This window comes from Melopsittacus undulatus, chromosome 4 (genome assembly GCF_012275295.1).
Source record: "Melopsittacus undulatus isolate bMelUnd1 chromosome 4, bMelUnd1.mat.Z, whole genome shotgun sequence".
NCBI lineage: Eukaryota > Metazoa > Chordata > Aves > Psittaciformes > Psittaculidae > Melopsittacus > Melopsittacus undulatus.
In genome coordinates, this window is record NC_047530.1 from 90,584,078 (window position 1) to 90,601,927 (window position 17,850).

At 47.0% G+C, this 17,850-nt stretch overlaps 1 protein-coding gene across 4 annotated transcripts in view; it reads left to right on the top strand.

The window, feature by feature from the left end:
- The first annotated feature begins 11,276 nt into the window (after positions 1–11,276).
- LOC101875801 (uncharacterized) overlaps positions 11,277–17,850 on the top strand; it is a 32,312-nt gene continuing 25,738 nt past the window's right edge. For 2 of the 4 annotated variants that reach the window (XM_031053167.2, XM_005154106.3), the window contains exon 1: positions 11,277–11,546. In XM_031053167.2, coding sequence (XP_030909027.2) covers positions 11,498–11,546 — 49 coding nt within the window. In that variant the 5' untranslated portion in view covers positions 11,277–11,497. Of the gene's footprint in view, positions 11,547–11,682; positions 11,807–17,850 lie in introns of those variants that run through there. The other 2 variants (XM_034061898.1, XM_034061897.1) reach the window with 2 other exon arrangements.

Genomic DNA, 17,850 nt, shown 5'->3' on the forward strand with positions numbered 1-17,850 from the left:
TCTGAAGGCCTGCCTGCCAGCTGGCTGGTGGGATGGAGTGAGAACATGGATGTAACACTCTCCCTTGCCTGAGGCCAGCACCCCAATATCAAGGGTGGGAAAACTAATTTTCTTCTGTGAGGGCAAGGCAGGGTGACCACAGCACACTAGGTAGGCCAGGTCTTCCCCAGAACAGCAGGATGAAATCACAACTTTCATCACAGATATTTAGACCTGCTGGTACCAAACCTCACATTACTCATCGAGAGCTCCACCCTATCCTCCCTTTGGGTACTGCTGATGTGAAATCTTTTCCTTACCACAATCTTTCCACATAGTATTTTCTGTGCCAGAAGTGAATTCTGGTCTGCTCTGGGAGGCCAGGAAATCTGTAGAGTACAATCATCCTAGTGCTTTAAGTTAAATGATGGCTTGCAAGAAACTAACAGTTAAAACTGACCAATGATCCAAAAAGCTTAGGAATTATGCCAAAGAATCCTCTAAAAAATACCAGTCAGGTGCTAACTAGAGCTGTCCAGCCTGTCTAGTTTAGTCTGTCTTATCCCACCATCTTCCTTCATCTATGGCCTTAAAGATCATCTTTCTTTCTCCTAGAGCTTCGTCAAAGTGTTTGTGAGCTACCCAATGCAAGTTGTGTTAAATGTCTGTAAAGGTCCAGGTGTTCATATATAGAGCTTGGGTTATGTTAATACCTCAAAGCTCACAGATCATGAGTTTGCATGTGGGGATAGCAAGTGTGTTGAAAGACTCACTTGTACATTTGCATCATGGTGGATTTTCTCTGATTGCTTTTTTTTTCCTGAATTCTAACAGTTGTGAGCTATTGCAGGCATGAATTTTGTGAGCCATTGCAGCCAGCTCATAGCCAGAAAGGTTAAATATAAATTTATCAAATCTATTTGCCACTAACAGAGACTAGCATATGAAGAGGCCAGGGAGGTTCAGAGTTAAGGAATATTTCTATTTCAGGTGGACAAACATGTAATGCTACCTGCAAGACTTGCTGATAAGAATGTGCAGACACTTGGGTTAGTGCTGGAGCCAGAAACATTACATCAGATCTAACGAGGAGTGGCGGTGCACTGCTGCTGCTCCTTCAGCATCCAGTGCAACTGTATGATCCTATGGACCTGTACTGTCTTCACAGGAACATCTGCAGTAAGTTATGGATTTCCACTTTTCATCATTGCTTGGGTCAAATCACCTACAAACACAAGGACAATGAGAACAAAGGCTTGCTATTTCTATGGTTGCTGGTGGCCAGGATGAATGGCTGCTGGCAGCATGCTGTCCCCTGTGCTTGCTGTTGGGGATGGCTGAGGGGACACTAGTCAGGGTATCTTCTTCATCCATAAAAGCAACAGTCATACCTCTCAGTTCTCTGATGTTTCAGCTGAGGGACCCAAACTTGCCTCCAGTAAGGGGAAACAGAGACAGTGGAAAGGGGCACTCCTGGCCTCTCCACACCCCCTTCTTTCTCCTGCTCATTCCTTCCTCTTCCCTCGCAGAATCCTCCCCCAGCCTTATCGCATTCCCTCCATTCCTCTCATCACCCTATGAGCTTGCCTCTGAAACACAGAGCCCACACTGCTGCATCCCACTGCTTCCAGGTCCCCTTGCTCAGACCTGTGTCATGGGGTTCCTGGCCACTGGAAAGACAAGGGTAGGAAACCCCTGGCTTTCCACTCATCTTCTCCCACAGCTCTGAAAAATATATATGCACTCCCTAGCCACCTCAGCTATGCACAGAACCACATAAAACTCCCTTCTTCTTGATGCTATCTATTTACCATAATTCAGTTTCCATAAACTCTCCTCCATTTATTCCTCACAGAAGTGCTCTTATCTTATCTTGCAAACCTGACTTGACATCAGGCAGTTTGGTGTTTATATGAAAAAAGGGTTTGGCTTTTGAAACAGTTCAGCAGCTACAAACAGAGCAAGATCTTCATAACAGCTTACCCTGCATTTTTGGGCACTAAAATGAGCAGCCAGCTCTTCCCAAAGGGCTCTCTGTAATGGTGTGCTTTGAAAACATGACTTTAAATATCCCTGAACAGTTAGATGGGGAGCCTTTGCAGAAAAACTGGACTATCTCGATGCCTCCCTGGCAGCCAAGCTTACCTGAAATCTGCTTTGCAGGCCTTTGCAGCTCTTCCCTTGTTCCCTGCTACCTTCTCAGACTGCAACAACATGGGTTATCAGGACAAGGGTAAGTCTGCCCCCTGCCTACTGCTGGTTTTGACAGACTAGAACTTAGCTGATTCAGTTTGCAAACTTGGGATTATATTTTACTGTGTCTTTGCCTCTTCTTCACATGAAAACTAACTTAGGGACAAGCAAATTGTGCTGTCAGACTACAAATCACTGAGATTCAAAGCTGGGTCATCTGGAGGTCAGTATTCACACTTGCTCTTTTGTTTTTTGTTAAGACCACTGCCAAGAACTCTGTGGAAAGCACCAAAGAATTGTGCTCTCCTTACACATATCCACTAAAAATACATACACCCGTTATTTTTACCTGGCATGGAAACCTGTGTGTCAGTTCAACCATACTGGCTTTTGATGAAGGGTCGTTGCACAGTGACTGTGTCAGTGTACAACAGTTCGGTGACATCTGTCCTCCATCCTGTGGGTCACAGAGCACCACAGAACCATGAAGCTATGTATCACATCCCTCCTGTTATTTCAGGATACAGAAATATCTCTCAAGCACTGCATATAGACTACGGATTCATCGTGAGCCAACGTGGAAATTTCAGTCTGAATGGCAGTCTTAAATTAGTAAGCGCAGGGAAGTCTGCAGTAAAACAGTAGACTGTCTCCATTCATCCCACACTTAACAAGCATAAAAAAAGAAGCAAAGTTTTATAGATAAAAGCACAAGTAGCACTGCTAAGATGAAAGTCACAAAGGTCTTGGTCACAGAAAAAATATGTGGTAGTATTTAATTTTCTTCAGTGACCTTCAATCAGACCTGAATAGAGGGGCTATGAAAAGAGATATTTCCACTGGCATTTCCCATCTGGACCTAGGAGATAATCTGCTTTGGGCTTAGTTTTGGAGGGGAAAAAATATCTATTTAGGTGAATTTGCTTTTGTTACTCTGGATGGCAATGGTCATTGCTCATAGAAACACAAGGCTTAATATAGACTCATAGTTTTAATGCCCAGGCAGCTTTACAAAGGAGAATGGTTTTACCTCTTTTTTCAAGTAGGGAGATGAAAAGCACAGAGGAGTGAAGTGACATGCTGAAGGGGGAGAGCATCTCAATGCTGGTGTCAAATCGGAGCTCTTGTGCCTTTTCCACTGCATGCAGAAGGTACCAGTTATGGGCCCAAGGAACAGCACACACCTGCTGGTGCTCATGGTTGTGTACACAGACTGTGGCGTAAGGTCCACAGTCACGTTACCAACTTCAGTTCACAAACAGTGGAGCCAGCAATATCCTTCGGGATGTCCAGAGGAAATACACACCCAAGAACTGGATATCAGAGTTGTACACAAACTAAAGAGCATTGATTTGGCTTCAGCAACAGATTTTTTAAATAGCAGGTTTGCAGAAACAGATGCTATTTGTAAAGTATGTCCTGGGGTTATCTGCCAGGTCCTTGGCTACTGCACACTATCTGCTCATCAAGGACAGTTGTTTTCAACACTTTTCAGCCCAGGAAGCCCCTGTATACATTTCCAGTGGAGGTTAGGTCTTGTGCAGCATATTTAAACCTTCTCATAGTCATCCTCCTTTCCTCAGTTACTTCTCCTGAATACCGGAGCAGCCAGATCCACAGTAACTGGCAGCCACTGCTCCAGGCTAATCTGGTGTCATCTTTAATAAGAGCCCATGTGGCAACTCTCAGTGCTCCTGTGATTTTCAGGGACAAGGGAGCTCTATCATTTCACTGGATGGGACAAATCACCTCATTCCTGAGCCCAGGCTCATGTACTATATGTCAACAGTTCTTGGTTCCGTTTTTTTGTAGGTGTACAACAATGTATACCCCCTCCAAGCAGGAAACAGTCAATTCTGTAATCAAACAATGAAAGCATAATTACAAATACAATTAAGGTGAAATATAGCCCTATTGAAGTTGGTGGGAGTTTTATTATTAACTGCAGTTTCACCTCTGTGTTTCAGGTGGATAGTTACCCTGTTCAAGCAAAGAAGCCATTATTTAATCAAAATTACATTTATAATGTAATGCCACGATCATATTCAAACCTTCAGGACATGTTTACTTTAATCAGTTCTAACTAAATTGCTACATGAGAAAAATATTTACTTCTACTGATGTGTACACATATATTCAGGGGAAATCAATGCAAATTGCCCAGGATCTCATTAATTACTATTTGTACTGCTTTAAGCTCTGGTGATGTATTTAGCAAGTCACATGTAACTCTTTTCTTGCACTCCACTGAAACAGATTGCTCTAAACTGAGAAGGAGCATTTCCAAACCAAAGGCTGCAAAAAGATACAACATTTACAACAAGGTAAATGAGCCACAGATTGCCAAACCCTCAGACCTGTTAATTGCAAGGATTGAGCAGCACTTTCACAACCACCAAGATTCTCCAGGGATAAAAAGCCAAACAAGCTAAGGGATGCTCTGGAAACACTCGCTCCCCAGCTCTGGTCCGGGATATGGTGTTGGTGTGTGCCTGGCAGATCTTGCACAGGCTGGCTGGCTCCTGGAAGCAGACTGAGTAAGGGCAGAGGGTACTGGTTGCTCTGCACTGGGCAGAGTCATGATGGGGACAAAGAAAACAGGCCAAACACAGATCTTGTTGGAGCTTCACAGCACTGCAGACACCTCAGAGGGTGGAAAGGGAGGCCCAGGTCAACAACACCGCTCTTCTGAGTCCCTTCTCATCACCTTTTCACCTGATTTCAGGGTGGGAAACTCCCCAACACTTCCCTCACGCTCTCTATATTTTCTGTCACGGTCCCCTGGATTCCCATCTAGTTTTACCAGTCTCTTCTTGACAAATCAGAGCATGAAACTATGCAGCACATCCAGTATGCTCAGCTAGGGCTTTGCAGAGGGGAAATGCTCCTTCTGCCATGCACCCAGCCCTGCTGTGCTATGCTGCCGTGCTATGACCCTCACCTCACCCTGCCCCATCACTGTATTTTTAGGCCAGCACATGCACACACAGATGTGAGGTTAGACACAGTGCCACTCACTCCTGTTGGATAGACTTTGTGAAAGGATGTGCAGGAGCAGGGACGAAGCTTGGCCCAGCTCTGGGGTATGCTGTGAGCTGGACAGATGGCAGAGCCCAGGCTCACTGTCTGGCAAAGTCTTACTAATGCCCCAGGTAGGCCAGGAGCCAGGCAGCAGGCACAGCTCCTCAAGGCAATCATGTCTTCTACTCTTGCAGCTGCAACACCCTAAAACTCCCCATCCATCTGTTCTGGTGCTACCTGTCAGGTGGTGAGAGGATGACAAGGCTGGCATCAAGGTGGCTCCCATGACAGCAGGGCTCTGGTGAAGGGTGCTGCCCAGTGCTTGGCAGAAAGCATGGGGATGCTGGTAGGTGAACTGGTATGGGAGAGCACCTGTGCTCCTCACAATAACCCCACAGCATCTATCAAGGCTGTCCCACAGAGACTGAGCTGAGGGTTGCTGAGCTGGAGGAGAGGTGCTGCCCTCCATCACAAAGATAAAGAATCATAGAAATAAAGGCAGTGCAGCAGAAGTGGGCTCTGCTTCTCACCCCTGGAGGAGGGCAATGGCCTCTGGCAAAATACAGGAGCAGAGTGCCCCTGGCTGAGATTTGCCCTTTGTGGAACTGCTAAAGCAACACTCTGGTATCCTCAGGACATCAAGGTCCCAGCAGAAAACCAAGACATCTCTATCTCAGACCCAGTCAACTTGCTTGCTTCATTCCTTCCTTTCTTCCTTCATGAAGAGTTGCAATTGCTCCCCAGGCACCTCTGTTGCCTTTCCTGCCCCTTACCAGCTGCCTGACATCACCCCACTCCTCCTCCACTTGTGCCTGGCTGCCCAAGGTGCCCACCACTGGTCTGCTGCCCATCCTATCCCTAGTAAGGCAACCTTCTCTCCTGCCTGAGCTCACTGACTCAGACACCTCACCCAAAAACAATGGTGGAGAGGGGTGGATGTGCTGGGGGAGGAAGACCTGGTGGGGCCCAGAGTGCCTGCATGCCACCAGCCAGCTTGCATCATCACAGAGGGTTTGTATTGTGCCACAACCCAGAAAGCAGCCAGTGCAACATAGCACAGCTCAACCTGCCTTTGGAAGATGTTGACAACGTATTTTAGCTTGTTGCTTGGCTGGGAAATGTGTGGACTCTCAGGGAAGGTAATTGACAGAAAAGCAGGGGGACTGTGCTGGCTCTGGAGAGTTAGAAAGCAGCAACCTGACTTTAAGTATGGTTAGCCCCAAGAGCTTTTGAAATCAAAGGTCCTTTCAGCCCCACACAGTGAGCACAAAGGTGGCAAGGCCTCTGGCAAGCTACCAGCCTCAGCTCCCTGGAGCACCGTGCTGGGCAGCTGCTTCCCACCTGGTTCACCAGGGCCCCTTTCACAGCAGGGAGGAGCAAGGACCATGTTCCTGCTCCAGGATCCAGAACACACCTGCATTTGAACCTTCTGTCTTCTGGAAAGTCTAGTGGACACATCAGCAAGCAGAACTGGGGCAGTAGGTGCTGAGCTGGGTGGCAGATTTCTCCTCTACTCTGTGAATTGCTTGGGGAAGAAGCTTCCATGCAAAAGGCAAAGAAGATACAGATGGGCTTTACTTGTACAGACAGGCTTTGCTCATTTTGAGTATTTTGTGCATTTATCAGATTCCCTGAGGAAAGAGCAAAAACTACAACATATCCAGACTAAGGCAAGCACCTAGAGCAAGGCATGAGATTCACAGAAGTTAACACATTACTTCTAGCAGACTCGAGAGATGCTTGCTAATCCAACAGGCTATTTTTACACTTGTAAGGACATTGCAGTAAAGCAACTTCCTCTTTTGTGACCCCAAACCTCCACCTGCACAAGCAGGACACATGCAGGCCACTGCCAAGTTACAGGAGAACCATTTCACAGGAAAGCGGAGTCTTCTGGAAACTTCCATTTGAACATCACCACCCCCCTTTCATGTTTTTGCCCTTGACCCATCTCGTGTGCAAGAGACTGCTGGCCAAGGCAGTGTGTGTTCCCCAAGCCAAGCCACACCGGCCAGCACAGGGTACTCCCATGGTGGCACTGTATACCCTCATGCAGGAGGTGCTGTCAGTCCTTCCTTAAATGACATCAATACAGCACTGCAGTGTACAAGCCCAATCTGGAGGTAGTGGAGCAACCTGTCCAGATCTAGCCTTTAACTAGGGGGTCAGGGAACAGGGCGAAAAATGAGGTCTAATATGTACATATGATGAAAGGTTGACAGTTATTTCGCTGTGTACTTCAGTGTGAAAACCACAGTGACAATGATACTGGAATGTGTTTTTTTGTCAGCATAAATACTTCACGACAGTTGCAGGGGCCTTTTACATGCATGAGAAATCCTGTGATTTGGGGGCTGCACAATTTACAGACGACAGGTCCTGAAAGTACCGAGTAAAAATCCTGCTCTGCCAGACAAGCTGCATCAGAAGGATATGAAGTTATTTGCACAGGGAACTTGCCTCAAGACAAACAGCAGAGGAGCATCTGTCTCAGCCAGGAGAGCTCATCCATGCACACACTCAGAGCTCTGTCCTCATACTGTGTAATTTCCCCCCGGGCAGTGTTTTGAAGTAGGGCACACATTCAACATGCAACCTCCTTTGCAGCTGCAGGGTATCTCAACGGACACCAGGAGTCACTTTCAAGGAAGATTTCAACCCCTGTAGTGCACAGTACTAACTGGAGCATGGACAAACAGCACAATGGCCAGCATATTTTTAGGAGTCACCATTAAATGTATCTATCTGTCTTTCCAGGTCCCTAACTTGGGAACTGCACTATAAACAGACCTTGCCACACACCCTCACCCACCTACATTGGTGCAAAGGCTGAGCAGCACCCTGTGAGCTCATGCCTGGTTTCTCTGTGGTAGGGAAGTACCTTCTGCTCTGAAGTTGCTTCCCACCAGCCCCAAGTCTGACAAAGGTGACAAGAAATATAGGATGCAGCTGGGGAATCCAGAGACACAAAAGCTTTGCACACTCAGACTTCTTTGAGTGGAGAGTTTTCTTATGGCTGAGGAAATTGATGCATCCATCAGAAATGAAGCAGATGCTGACTAAGAGGTTTTCCTCTTCCCGTTACAAACTCAGCAGCTCAAGAGGGAATTTCCTGCCCAGTTGCAATTCTGAGAACTCATCTCACACTCTCAGCACATGAGTGAATAGGAAGGAGCACCAGCATGAGAGCCGGCAGCTGCTGGGAAAGTTCAGACAAAACATGTGCAAAAAATGGCAGTATCATCATGGGGCACATGGTAGCATGGCCCCAGTCCTCAGACCAGACTGTCCCTGTGGCTGAAGCAGGTCCATTTCCCTGCCCAGGTGGTTCCTCCCCATCCTTGTGCTTTGCATCCATAACACCAGTCTGCAGCTCAGTCCTGGTGCTCCATGATCCCCTCACTAACAGGCTGGGCTTTAAGGAAAAGGAGCCAAACAGTCTCAAAACTCCCAATTAAATAGGGAGACCTGGCAATACTCTTGTTGCCAGACAAGAGATAAAAGCTACAGGCTGGAAGCATCCTTAGTTTCTCACCACATGTGGACTACAGCCACAACAGGGCCTCATGTATTACTGTGCAGAAAGGACGTGACCTTACCCATGTCAAGGGTGTTCACACGGGTTAGACAAAAGCACATTAATAATCAGGTTCCCTTTGCTGCACTTCTTCAAGTTTGGACACTAAAACCAAGTACCACTTAGTTTTCTTGCTTGTAAGCTGGTTTTGACAAAGACTGGAATCTGTGGTGTTCACCCTGTGGAAGGCTTCCCTTGCTGTTAATAATATAGCCACAAAATGGTAAAATCTCCCTCCACGTAGATGTAGATGCATTTACACTTGAATAAAAGCATGCTATAGCTTTTTCCTGATCCAGTGCTAAGCTATTCAGGTGTAAAATACTGTGATCCTAATATGGCAAATAAACCTGAATTGAAAAAAATCATTGAACAGTTATGCTACCAAAACTTTTCAAGTGTAGATAAAAATAACCATGTACAACACCTTACGACAATTTTGTGGGGCCCTCTAGACTCTGAACACTGTCATATATTGTGTCAACACAGGACGCTTCCAGTAGTAATTATGTGTTTCACACACATCCTCTCATGAGAGTAGCTAGAGCATTGAAATCTTGTGCTTATTGCCAGACAATTTCACTCCATGTTTGCCATAGCCCAGGGCTGGAACACTAGGCTTGTGTGCATTTCAGGGGATGTTTTGTTCTTGTTCAAAAAGATTACTGTCACTGGGGTTTTTTATTTATTATATTTTGGTAACACAGCCATTTCTATTGGCCTCAAGCATTTGTTGAACACAAGGGGGTAAACTGAACATAGAAATAGCTTCAGAATTGTCTTTAGGAGCCTTGTTTTCTGACATCAAACATTTTTCTCACTACAAATCTAATACATCTCAAAGTACTTGGAGTTGCAGCTATACACAGACATCAGCATGGCAGCTTTTTTCCTTTCCCAAACTAGCTATTTTTTTAAATAAGCCTCTGGGTAATAAGAGAGCATTCAGCTGTGTACAAAGCAATGGAGCTTAATGGCAGAAAAAAAGGAGGGTGCGATGATATATGGGCAGCAGAGATCTAGGTAAGAGAGTAATAACTTTGTCTCCAGAATTCCTCTAGCTAACAGTGCTAATGAATTCATGCTAAGGCACCTTTAAATTATGCTTCTGCTCACATAATTTAAGTCTGCCTACTGCAGCTGGGAGCTGAGCTGGTAAGCTTAAGCTGGTACCATGGGTAGAGCATGGCAGCACGTTGCACACCAAGCACACAGCAATAACCACAGCAGTGCATACCTCCCCATCCTGGCACTGTCTCAGCGAAAGAAATATGGACCTCCTTCCCTGAGGGAATTTATGTCTTTCCTTCTCACCAGCCTTGTTCACAACCCTCTGGGTTTCCCAGAAAAATGAGAGCAGGCACTGGGTGCATGATGAGTGCTTGGAATGCTACAAGAAAACTGTGTGCAACCAACACTTTATCCCACTGTGCTGGGAGGCAAGGTGGGAAACAGTATGATGAATCTCCCAGCCAGAGGATGAAGTATGTCTTCTGTTGGATGATATGAGTTCTGGAGCAATAAAATAATAACTAAATACAAGAGCAATGTCGTGGGGGAAAGGGGCTGATTAAACTCCCTGTCTTTGAATTGTGGCTGGTGTCAATCAGCAAACTCCAGTGACTGCTACAGCAAAAAGTCTGTTCACCTCAGTTGGTATCTGGCCCAACATGATTGTTGCAGAGACACAGGAGGATCAGCACCTTCAAGAGCTGATAAGGCAGCTGGAACAGGTCTCCACTGCCAGTTCCCTTCCTGCCTGGCTTTCTTATGGCATTTGCAACATAGCTGTAGCATCCACTCTGTGGTCTCTTCAGGGCCACTGATCCTGTGAACAGCTGAAGTCCACAGAATTAGGCTGGTTTAACCGGTGGAGCAACACCTGCCAGTGCTTGAGTCAGGTGGGAGGGTGACGCAGGGACTGATGCTCTCCTAGCAAGCAGAGACCCCATATGTGTTATGGGGCTTCTGGCTGCAGGGATCTTATGCTGCTTACACCTATCCTAGGACTAATTTCCTACGATTTTCCCAGGGCAGCACTCTGGTGAGCAAAGACATGCTCAGGGCATGCCAGACTCTTCACACCTGGCCTGCATATTTTGAGTTCACTCCAGTGGGGTGACCACAAACCTGCCCATGGAAGCCTGTGCTCAGGACAGTCCTGCCACTTCCCCCTCACTCCTCTTACCGGTAGCCTGCTGCCCCAGCTACAACCACGATAGTTTTGCATTATGAAGATGTTATTTAAACAGAAAGAAAAAAAAAAGAAAAAAAAAAAGAAAAAACAACCACCAAACCCACTCTACAGCCTCTCCACCCAAAACATTCCAGCCTTTCCTTTCTTGCCACTTGAGAGGGGGGTTGTTTGTTGACATTATGCAAGCGCTGAAATATTTTTCGTTTACTTCTCTCCCGTCCCTTTTTTCCTTTCTCCCCCTCTGTCCTCTGGGGGTAGCAAAGGTAGTTCAAACCCCTCCAGTCATCCCGGCTTATCAGCCAAAGGAGATGCATTCCTCTGGGCTGCTCCCTTTATAAGTCACTGCTGGCGGGGCGCCCACTCGACGCTCCACAGCCTCCGCATCGGCAGCGCTGCCTGCTGCCCCGCCATGCCCTAGCCCGGGCCCCCGGCCCCTTTCGCCCACCGGGGGAAGCGCAGCAGCCCGGGGGAGGGCCGGCGGCGATGGCACCCCCGTTCCACGCCCGCCTCTGAGGGCGGCTGCTGCCGTGATGTTCAGCTGGCACCGGAGCTTCACCCTCGGAGCGCCGTGGAGGAGAGGTGAGTCCGCGCCCCCCGGGCTGCCCCTGCCCGCCCGGGGCCAGCCGGCGCTGCCGGCACACCTCCCCAAACCCGCTCCTCTGCCACCCCCTTCCTCCCCCTCAGCGGCCGCGCAGACGGTACTTAGGGCAAACCCAGCCCGGCCCGCCCCGTTCCCGGGCCCCGCCGGACGGGCTGCCCGCGCCCCGCCAACCCGCTGCCGCCCGCTCCCGGCCCCATGCTGCGCTCGCTGCTCTCCGGCTGCCTCTGCCCACACGCAGGTAAGGCTGTAACAAGTCCGTCCCCCGTCCCCGCGCCTTAAGCCGAATTGTTTTTCCTCTTAAAATGGGTTTATTTTGCATTTATAAGATTTGAGACAGAACAGCAGGAAAGGCGGGAGCACTGCGATGCCGAGTGGGCTGTGCGTGAAGGAGGGCGAACTGCCCAGGATGGGAGCCGGGAGAGTGAAATCGGGGCTCGATATCCGAGCAGCTGCGCGCACGCTGGCCCGCACGCATCGCTCGGGCTCCGCGCTAACGTGAGGCAGGTCGGATCTGTCCTCAGTCTGACACTGCGGTGGCAATACACATCGCTTTCTGGGCACGTATATCCGTATCCAACAGGGATTATCCCCAGTTTGAGGTGTATTATTTGCATCTTCCTGTTCTGTGCACATGACGTGATCCAAGTAGAGAAGGCAGCAGATCACTTATAACTTTCCAAGTCTGTTGAAACAAACGATGTGGTATCAGTCTGCCTTTCTCAGGCACAATAGGTCTGGTATGTTTTATTCCTTAGCTAGGGCTGCAGGTTGAGACTGCAAGTCCCAGGTAGCAGAAACCCTTTAGCCTCCCTATTTACCCTTCCCCTTAGCTTGTGCCAGCTGTAAATGAGATCTGCAGTTTCTGTCTCCATTAACTTCACCGCACTGGGTGGTTGGTTTACTTGGCAGAGGTGTCCACTCAGGGTTTGCCAGAGTCCAAGTGTAGCCTGCTGTACAAGAGCAGAATGGTAAAGATGTTGCAAAACACCGTGGTGGTGGTGGTGTGGTTATGCCTCCTGAGGTCCTGACTTCCCATCGGCATGCTGAACTCTGCAGAAACTGCTTGTACTGACCTAGTTCAAGGAGACAGGACCCAACAGAGCTGCCATGTTCCTGGGCATCCGTGTGCCCATGTGCTCAGGCGCTCACTGCTGGTACTATGCTTCCCAGCTCTCCTGCTCTGGGGCAGCTCCTCAGAGCTCAGAGTGAGCTGCAGCCTCTCTGAGGTGTGGTAGCAGGTGACTGCTGGACGCTGATGTAGCAAGGCTGCTGAAGCACATTTCTATGCCTGGGTCTGGTCTGGAGACTGGATTTTTACCCAACAACACAAAAGACTCTGGAGCAGTGCTGCTGCAAGAGCACTCCACCGTCACCACAAGACATGGGAAGTGTTGGAAGAGATGCCATTTTACAGAACGATGGAAACTGCTTGTTATTTCATCCCCCCAGGATGTAATCTGACCGTGAACTTTGTTTCCCCCAAGCTATATACTGCTAGTCTGATGGCAGGGTTAAGAGGGGAAAGGAAGCTTGCTCTTCCACATGGAAGTGTCCCTCATTACCCAGGCACAGCAGTATTGTCATAGGAATAGGTGGAAGATTTTGGTGGGGGAAGAGACATATCACTCAGAGCACTGAGGAATCGAAAAGAGGTACAGCTAAAATTTCTCCAGGTAAGAAACAGGGACAGCATTCCTTAATTACCTTGGCTGGAAAGAGGTACCAAATATTATGTCCTGGTTTGGACCTTGTCTATATTCAGAAAAAAACAAGAATATGCTGTTGTGTGCAAGCTTTGTGGCAGGGACTTTACAGTCGCATCTCAAGATAGAGAATATAAACCAAACAAAACTTTTTTTTGGAATGGCATCTCAATAACAGAGATATATGCTGATCTTACCCCTCCCCCCCACACTCCCTTGGGGGCTTTTAGAGCAGAAGCATCAGGGTAGCAGATCCTCTTCTATCAAGAAGTTCAGTTTACTGGGGCTACAGAGCCCTTGATCACTACCTCCTTCTTGTTATCTCAGCAAGGTCCTTGTGTGGCCCCAGCAAGAGCAACAAACCCCCAAATTGTCACCACTCTCATTTCAACCATAGAAGATTTCAGACATACCAAAGAGTACGCTTACTCCTGCCCACTGCTGCCTCATTTAGCAGAACTAGCTCTCCAGGTTTTTGCCTAGAGACAGCAATGACTGCACGTGAAGAATGGGTTAACAGTGACCTTTCTGATATGATTTGTGAGTTCCTTTAGCTTCATTGGAAGTACTGGGGTCTTAATGGCTTTAGTCTATAGAACAGTTGTTTACCCAAGCTTATTATAGGCAATAAAACCTGAATTACTACATACCTGTCATCACTGGGGGGCAAGTTCCATCCTTGCAAAGGGCTTCCAGTCTCCTAGTTCATTACTGGCTGAATACTGCTTTGGAATATGAAGCAGCCTGCAAATCAGATGTGCAAGGAAAGAGCTTCTAAATTAGACAGTTTTGCCAAGGTGTGGTGTATTTGTTTCTATTGTTTCAGTTTTCTGCTCAGACACACTAATGAGTTACGAGCCAAATAATCTTTTGGTATTATACAGGGCTGCCCATGAAAGCACCATTTCCTCTATTTGAGGTTTTGAACATTTCTCCTGAAGAAGCACATGGGAATTTACACAGAAAAGAATTTGCAGGTCTTCAGTGAAAGCTGTCATCTCCCTGACAGAGTCTCACAAATAGGCACCACAGGTGATAGTGAGAAGTGAGCTTCTTCCTGACCCCAGGAATGGTTACACTGTAGAGGAGGGAGGACTTTGGCACAGATCCTTGCGCACCAAAATCATCCTTGGCCTGGTTTTCCGAATGGGAATATATCCAAAAAAACTAGATGGTGTTTAATATCCCTTCCAACCCAAACCATTCTGTGATTCTGTGAAATAAGCTGCAGGATAAAGGCAGTAACAGGTGGCAAAGGCTCTTTAGCGATGCACAAGGTCAGGCTTTGTTCTGAAAACTGGTGACTGACAGCTACCCAAGTTATATCTAATAAAGCAGGTGGTCTGTGGGGACCTGCTTTGCCACCTTCTGCCAGAGGCCACTAATCTATCAGACCTGTCACTCTGTTTCAAAAACTTCACAGGTCACTTGGAATGAATAGAAGCAAAGTGTAAAAATGTCAAGTGGCCTCTCTACTTGGAAATCCATTTCCTCTTTAGTCCACCCAACTATATCCATCAGAAAACAATCAATCTCCTTCTCATTCCTCCTCAAATGCCTGGAAAGAGCTATAATTATCTCCTCCTCTTCTAAAACATATGTATTAAAGCAATGGATACCTCTCCAGTCAGAGTCCTTGAGCCCTGTTATTCAGCATCTATTTTATGGATCTGTTTTATGGATTTACCATTATCAGCTGCAGCTATGGGGGATTTATAACGTTTCTGGTCACCTTATATCACTAAACTATCATCCGGAGGAACTTCACACCCTTAACTAACAGTGTGACTGGAGAGCACCTTGAAGCCAAACAATCTAAGAACGTTGTGCTTTTTTATTTAATGACTGTCTGAGATCTCCGTTTTATTGTGGTTATTCCTTTGCATTCAGCATTTCAAGCAAACGGAATTGTATGCATATTCTCACGAAATCCACATGCATTTCAGTTCCCCAGTTGGATAAATTGAGATTTCAAGAATTTGATCTATCATACAAATATAGTTACCACATGGGAGTTTGTTCCTCTGCAAATGTGGATTTTTCCATCACAATTCCAGTAAACCCAAATATTTCTAAGACACTGATTTTCATGCCTTCATAAGTTTCTACCATTGCAGATAGAGGTTGTAAGTGGTGCACCGAACACATTTCTATAAGCTCTCTTTAGATATTCTTTGGCTTACAATTGTGCTAATTGTTTATGAGAAGCCAGTGCTCAGATCAGGCAGCCCAAATTACAGCAGCATGCTCACATACTAGCTCTGCTTGAAAGGCATTGGGAAGGCAGGTGAATTGCAAGTACTTGGGGCCAGGCAGCACCCCTGCCATTGCCAGGTCTGAGATCCAGTCTTGAACAGGCCTGTAAAGCATCAGGGAGCAAGGGAGATCCTCACTCCATGGAAGCCCATAGCAAAGCTCTGTGGAAATAGATTTTCCTCCCAGACCATTAGTTGGTAGCGATTGCAGGGTTTTTTTGGGGTGGAGGTTGTTTGATGTGTGGTTTTTGGTTTGTTTGTTTTTTTTTCAGCATAGGAGTAATCCAATTCTTCCAAGTAATGGGATCCTGCACGTGCAACAATTCTGTGTGCCCACAGGGCTGTGCAAGGGATAGTCATTGCCCAGCTAGCAAAGTTAACACAGCTCCTGGATGCTCTGCATGTGGCTCACTGGTGGGCTAGTGATGAGGAGGAGGTGCCAGCACAGCCCCAGTACCACCCCTCAGCACATATGGAGGAAGAGTCAATAGCAAAAAATGCCTATTGTTTCAGAAAGGAAGTGAGCCTTTTCCCCTTAAATGCTGGGAAATTGAGACCTCATCACTGCTGAGTAAAAAACCCCTAATCCCCTCTTCGAAGTGAAAGGGAAATACCACCTGAGCTGTACTGCCAGCAGTGTTAGAGAACGTGCCTCAGTAACAGGACTAAAGGGAGACTTTTTGTAAAGGAAGGAAGGAAAATGAGGGAGTGCAAGGACTGAATGGGAGAGGCAGCCTTTCATTTCTAGGTCATGAGTTTGACTCCAGCTCACTAGTCACTGCTGCCTAATGATTCTTCAAAAGCTGATGATCATCTTTTAGTCTGTTACTTGGAGGACACAGCCCCGTCATGGAACTTGTCCTGCATGGCACAGGTTTTAATCCTTGGCACAGCTGGAAAGCAGTTACTTGGGAGGCTGTGTGGGTCCTCCATGGAATGCTGAAAAATCTTTTTTGGGATGCATGTGCATCCTGCTCCTGTGCTCAGGGCTAAGCAGACTGGTAGGAATGAAGGTGATTGACTTTGGTCTTCTTTTGCAGGGCAGCTGTACAAAATCCCTGCTACTCCAGCAACCAAAGTCATTGGTGCTGCCCTTTGTTTTTGGTGCTCTTTTCCCTGGCACGCTACAGTTGGAAAGTACTGGCCTTACAAACTGAAATCTAGAGGGTGTTGTAAGTCTTGTGGTGGATGGAAGTAGGGGAAGGAAAAGGTACTCCGAGCACCTCTGGATTGTTCACCTTGTGCCTCTCCCTGGGACTGCCACCCTGCAAAACCCTGTCAGCAGCACCCACCATGGATGAGTACTCAGCACACATGGACCTTGCAGCAGCTCTGGGGTCAAGCAGAGAGCTGCCATGTTTCCAGTGCTGCTATCCTTTGTAACAGAATTGCAGACTGAAACAAGCAAAGCTTTGACTCCACTTGTGTCAATCTTTGTGCACATGCTTAACAGAGATTCTCCCCATGCAAGTAGCCTACAAAGCATGGACATTTTGGGAAGATAAGTGGGCACAGACCAGGAGAGAGTAGAGCAGTGTTACATGGTATAGCTCTCTACTGCCACTAGCAGCACTCATCCTAATGCCAATCTGGCTTCTTCCCATTAGCTAGATGCATCAGAATACCATGTGCTATGATACCTGAACCAATGGGTTTGAGGCCAAGGACCCCTCTCACTGATTTAGCAGAGCTTAACAGAGCTCACACTGAAGGAACTGCCAGTGAAACATGCCTTTGAGCCACAGGTGTAGATATAAAAGATAAAAGAACCCGGAGCTGTATTTCAGTGCTTTGGAACATGAGAATTTTTGAACACAGATATTGGCTTGATTTACTAGAAAGGTAGGAGCTTCTGCAAAAGTTGGGTCTGGCCAGGACTGGGAATGCCTAGGAGTTTTGCCTGGGCAGTTGTGTGCAAGAGATGCACTCAAACAACTTATTTGGGATAAAGAAAGTGCTTTCATGTTAGGTACCTGCCCTCCTTCCTCAGGCCAGAAATCTCTGTATTAATGCACTGCGCTATGCCCTGGCAGCTACTAGTTATTGTGCATCAGGAAAAATACACCTGGACTTAAAACTGCAAGGAAAGGAAGGGACAAGAGCTCATGGAATGTTATTCACCTTTGTTTCCAAATTGCTTTCTAGGATATTTCTCTGTTGGCAGTTAGCAAAGCCTAGCAGAGAAATTTATATCCTTCAAAGTAAAGCAAAATTCTAGAGACCTAGGTGGGACACATCAATTCCTTTTCCTCCCTACTAATTTCCTTCAGATATTAGCTAGTTCACTGTTACCACCTCTTTGTTAGAAGGGAAGCAGACTTACT